The sequence below is a fragment of the Etheostoma spectabile genome, chromosome 4 (assembly GCF_008692095.1).
Source record: "Etheostoma spectabile isolate EspeVRDwgs_2016 chromosome 4, UIUC_Espe_1.0, whole genome shotgun sequence".
NCBI lineage: Eukaryota > Metazoa > Chordata > Actinopteri > Perciformes > Percidae > Etheostoma > Etheostoma spectabile.
The window spans coordinates 14559534-14564888 of NC_045736.1; the positions used below are offsets into that span (position 1 = coordinate 14559534).

The window sequence follows — 5355 nt, forward strand, 5'->3', positions numbered from 1 at the left end:
GTGTGTGTGTGTGTGTGTGTGTGTCTGTGTTTGAGAGAGATCAAGCACACTTTTTCATTTTATTTCATTTTTCAATCTGATAAATTAGTTAAAAAGCTTTTCTAGATTCACAAATGCATCCTGTAGCTGTGAAAGAACAAGACTGTTCTCATTCAAAAGGGTGTTGTATAATGGAGCGTAGCTGTTTTGGAAATATAATCAAGGTCAGTTAAGGTTTTTTGAGGCAATACACTTTTTGGCTCAGAAAAACTGCTACTGTAATAACTAGACGCTTGAGAAAACATCTGAATAAAAATAAACAGCATGTTTGTCTATGACAAAATTGCACTTTTTCCACTTGTAAGACAAGTTGTATTTTACAACAAAATACTGTAACCCCTTAAAAAATAAATCCAACTCATCTGAAAAATGTTTCTTTTGTCTAAAGAGAGAATTAAAAAAAATTGGTGAACAGAATAGTTTTTTACGCTCTTTTGTTGCTATAATGTTGCATATGTTTATGCTTGTTTACACTCTAGTTGTTTGGAAGTTAGTGTACAGTGTATTGTTTTTACTTGATAGCTACTTAAGGGGTAATTTAAGGGGAAATTGGAATTCAAGAGGTTAAAAACTTTAAATTTATTTCATATAGTCATGAGTTTCATCTTGAGTGCACATCCTGCCATCCTGTCCTCCACCCTCCTGTTCCTTCATATTTCAAGGCCCATAATATACCTCTTTATTGGCCTGGCAAATATGTTTCAAGCAGCCTCTGAATCTCATGAGTGACTGTGTTAAACAGCAATGTGCGCTAAATCACACCATGTTGCCCCAGGCTAAGATAATAGTCTCTTGGTCAGAAAGAGGAGTACCGTACTGGAAAATGACAGAAAGTAAAGTAGTATGAATGCAAGAGACCAAATCAGAAAGGGACCAGCTGGCCATCTATCTCATGTGTGGCCAAACTCGTACAGCTTTAATAAATCACCAGGGCAGTGTGGGAGTACGGGGGGGGGGCCTCTGTCGGGATTGAGGATGCCTTACTAAGCTGTCTGCATGACACAGAGAGGAGGGGGTGGGAGAGTGAAGGACGAAGGAATGGCCGTTAACACAAAGATTACAGAACAGAAAAGGCATGGCAGGATGGGGCTCGGGGAATGAATGCTGAATCGTGACTATAGTCAAGAGGATTTTGATGGGACAACGGAGAGAAAACAACTGGGCGGGGACCTCAGCAGTGATCCAACTATTGAGCTCAGAACAGAGAAGGAACATGAAAGGAAGAGAAAGAGATTGATTTCCGTGATTATTGGGCAATAAAACCAGACTACAAATGTTGTTTCTCACTTCTCTAGATGGAAAATGTATACTGTAATATAAAGAACATGTTTGACACCTTGATAATTGTGTCATTTAAGAAAAATGTGAACACACATAACACCTACAACATCTATACCAATGTAAAAAGGATTGACTAAAACATCTACTATTTAGAGGTATAATATAGGCTTTATGAGTGAATGTGCAAAAGGCATTAGCTTTCTTTATTTTTGCTAGCTAAAATCCTGATTACAAAGCAACTGAGATGGCTTTTTCAATGACTTATAAAGTCAAAAGCTCCCATTTTTGCCAAAAGGAGGTCTAATATTTTGGACTTCAGCTGCAGTAGTTTTTAATTTGGCTGGTGTCCCAGTCACTGACCTCCATCTTCTCAAACAAAAATGCACAAAAAAGGATATGCTGGTGTTACAGAGAATGACTGGACAGGATATCCAGTTTCCCAGAGGAATGGGACATGCATTCTGTGTCACTGAGTCAGTGCACTCCCAGGGAAGTCGGCGTTCGTCATAGCCAACCTCACTGAGCAGACGGAGGCCTGTTAAAATGCCTCTCTGCTTGAATCATGGCAGCAAACAGAAGCAGGCGGATGCTTGGCATGTGTCCCTCCAGTAGCAAGCCAAGGGGGCCAGCAGTGACATAGGTCAGCAGGGGACGCTGCAGCGAGTTCTCAAGAAAACACAATAATGTGTCTAAGGAAGAACAATTGGTGGAGACTGAGCCATGCAAAGGAATTTCCTCAAAAGCCACTGGATCAGATTAACTCACAATAAACGTCTTTGTTAAATGCTGAGCTCAACGCTGCTATATTTCCTGTTAGACACTACCTTAAGTGTAACGCTATCACTGTCATGTCTGTCATCTTTCCACTATTCTATTGGATGAGTGTCTGGTGACATTGATGGACCACACCCACAGCAAAAAAGTCACACCAGTAAGTTAGAAGTCACACAGTGATGGGCACATGGAAACATCCCAGATCTCTCAAACAACTGAGATATCATTTCAGAATTGAACAATTCTGAAACTGTTAAGTGATTGATCATTTGCAAATGTACTGGAAAAGCCCATCAGGTTTTCCCTCAGCCCAAAGTGACGTCTTCAAACGTCTTGTTTTGTCCAGCCAACAGTCGAAACCCCAAAGATACTCAAACAGAGAAAAGCAGTGAATCACATTTGAGCACATTTTGTTTTCATTCATTCATTTCACTGTTTTCAGCTCTACTGTGAAAATGTTAAGTAATTCAAACAACTTCTCGGCTTATACTGTTCTCTAACTGCTACATCCAATAAGTCAGCCCTTGAACTTCTGGCAGTGAGTGCAGTTTGGACTATGATGCAGGCTTAACCAGAAATCATGTAAATGTTCAGTAAAATTTCCACAGAGGCTTTAAGTGTGTCTGTGATACATGTTGTACTTAATTTCCTTTTTTTCTGTTTTCTGTGTATAGCTGTGAGTGTGATGAGACTGGCCCAGAAAGGAAAAGGGGGCCCAGAGCAACATTCTTTAATGGCCTTGCTACTCCCATGCAAAATTGGTCAAATATATAAGGATGTATCCAAGCATAAAGATTGCCAGCTTTGCAGAGGAAATATTCTATCAATCAGCATGCACACTAGTTTAACATCTGTATTTACTCACTTTTTCCTATACTCGTCCCTCTCCCGCTTGACTTTGGCCAACACGTTATACAGAGCCCTCAGTTCTGGGGTAATGGTGTCTATTTGGACCCCAACTCCATCCGGATGCGACCACGATAACCCGGGCCCACGCAGGGTCTCCAAGCGCTCCCCTTGCCTCCGGACGTGGGTGAAACTCCAGATGGTGCCTGGCAATCGGGAATCGGGGCCGTCCGTCTGCACGGCCACATCCCGGGCGTAAAGGTGGCGGTACTGCGTTCTCAGCAGAGCTTGCTGCAGCTGGCTCTCCAGGAGTTTGTTTCTCCTCTCCAGTTCGTGGACTTTGGCAAGGAAGCAGCGGAACCGCAGGTTGAGGGTTTTCAGCACATGGATGTTGGAGCCCAGGTCATTTCGCAGTGCGCTGGTCACCGCGCCCGACCCGGTGGGGACGTTGCAGATCGGCCCGGGCGGATTGTCAGAGAAAAACAAGGAGTTCATGTTGGTTAACAACACCCGGTAATCCAATTAAGGCTCGGTCTGGTTTGAATGCAGCAGCAACAACAACAACAACAACCAACACTTGTTTTTATCTCTGCATATTCCTTCACAAGCCCACTCCCCCAGGCAGGACGAGCTTCTCCTCACAGTGCAGAGGTTGAGAGAGACTGAGAGGCTGGAGACGGGGTGACCATCACTGTCCCTGCTGGACTTTCCCCCACGAGACAGGCTACTGACATGGACCCCTGTAATAAGCAAATAATAAACCCGCAAAGTCCTTTAAATGGCACCGAGGGCATTATCTTCTGAAGGAGCGAGAGGTTTGACGCAGACCGCAATAAGCACTGGTAGCAGTACTACTTCCCGTCACCCTCATCTCTGGGTTTGCCTCTGCTGGGTCAGATCGCTGCTGATGCTGTGCGGGTTCATATAGCCAGCCGACAGAGGAAGATGGTCCACCTTCTTTTCTTTGTCATTCCCCGTTCACTGTGGATCTATCCAGTCTCCATGTGGTGCGGTGGGACGGCAGGATGAACGACCGCAGAGCCCGGCCTCTCCGTGGTGTGCGCGGATCATGTTGCAAAGTGCTAAACTCGGCAACACGACGGCCATCAGCCCCTCCCACCACCCTTCCCCTTTTCTCGCTCGCGCACAGCAAGGAGAAAAAGCACATCCTGGCTGAAGGAGGCATGAATTCGCCTAATTAATAGGAAAACGTAGACTAAAGGCCGAATAACAATGCATTTTCAATTCATTTCTTTTAACACATTATTCAGGCATTATATTAAGGGTTTTAACTTGGTATAGGCCTGCAAATGACTTTCACCACAATACCACTAGGCTCATGGATATATATTCATATAGCTTATGTTTGTGGCTATATACACCTAGAGTATATATACTCTAGGTCTATAGCGTCTTGTTTGTAGGCTACTTCAAAGACAAATTTCCATTGCATGTCATGGGCATTCAAGTTTTTCCAGATGTTGATGGGGTGAATGAGTGTAATTGGGAAATATTTTGAATGTAGCCTATGCTTATGTAAGCTTTCTTGTCATAAAAAGCACATCTGATACATTTCTTTAATTCTGATGTTTACGGTCTATCTATTTGAGGAGGAAAGAAAGTTATATCACATATTTCTTAAAGCTTTGTTACCAGAACTAGGGCAAATCTGTCCTGATGTTAATGCTACCTCTCTGAAAGTAATGACTCAAGCTTTGGTTTTAGTTTTTCAATTCGTTTATTTTAATGCATTTTTTTTTTAATTTCTAAAATTACTTAAATTGAAGTAATGCATTCCTGTTAGGCTACTTACTTTTGTTTTTATGGGGGGGCATTAGGGGGGAAAACCCGGCCACTATGTGCACCAGAGCCCCTACCAAAACATTTTTGCCCGATTTATAATGAATATTAGTTTGAAATAATGCCAATTCTGACACGACTCTTAACTCAACGAATGTTTACATTTCGGCATACCTGCAACACCGATTACTTATAAATATTTTAAATAGAAGTGCTTTATTGTTGTAGTCAGGCACCACATGGGCAGCTTCACCAAAAACAGAAACATTTCGGGGTCCTTTCACTTCACGTGTGCGTCTGCTGCTCTGCCATCGTGAGAGGAAACCATGCCGAAGTCAAAGAGGGACAAGAAAAGTAAGTAAATAGCGGATCAAACTGTATAATGTACAGTTAAATTAAGCAGTTAAGTATATTTACTGATTGCTCGTATATAACAGCTGTCCGCGACAACTGAAGTTGAGTAACAAGCTAACGTTAGCGTCTACCTCTGCGAGTGATGGCTGGTAACATAGCCTACATTTGGGTGACAGTCAACGTTAACGTACTACCCATGACTAAAAATCAAATTGGTTTAGTTTAATAACTTTATATTAGTTTTTTGGAATTGTCCTAACT

At 42.4% G+C, this 5355-nt stretch overlaps 2 protein-coding genes across 5 annotated transcripts in view; one reads left to right on the forward strand and one right to left on the reverse strand.

Annotated features, from left to right (window-relative positions):
* The window catches only part of iffo2b (intermediate filament family orphan 2b), a 23966-nt gene extending 19936 nt beyond the window's left edge, over window positions 1–4030 (reverse strand). For 2 of the 4 annotated variants that reach the window (XM_032512693.1, XM_032512692.1), the window contains exon 1: window positions 2960–4030. In XM_032512693.1, the coding sequence (XP_032368584.1) occupies window positions 2960–3435 (476 nt within the window). In that variant the 5' untranslated portion in view covers window positions 3436–4030. The remainder of the gene's footprint in view (window positions 1–2959) is intronic. The other 2 variants (XM_032512696.1, XM_032512695.1) reach the window with 1 other exon arrangement.
* A 799-nt stretch (window positions 4031–4829) lies between these two features.
* The window catches only part of mrto4 (MRT4 homolog, ribosome maturation factor), a 3922-nt gene continuing 3396 nt past the window's right edge, over window positions 4830–5355 (forward strand). Inside the window, exon 1 of the mRNA XM_032512698.1 lies at window positions 4830–5094. Within this exon, the coding sequence (XP_032368589.1) occupies window positions 5067–5094 (28 nt within the window). The 5' untranslated portion in view covers window positions 4830–5066. The remainder of the gene's footprint in view (window positions 5095–5355) is intronic.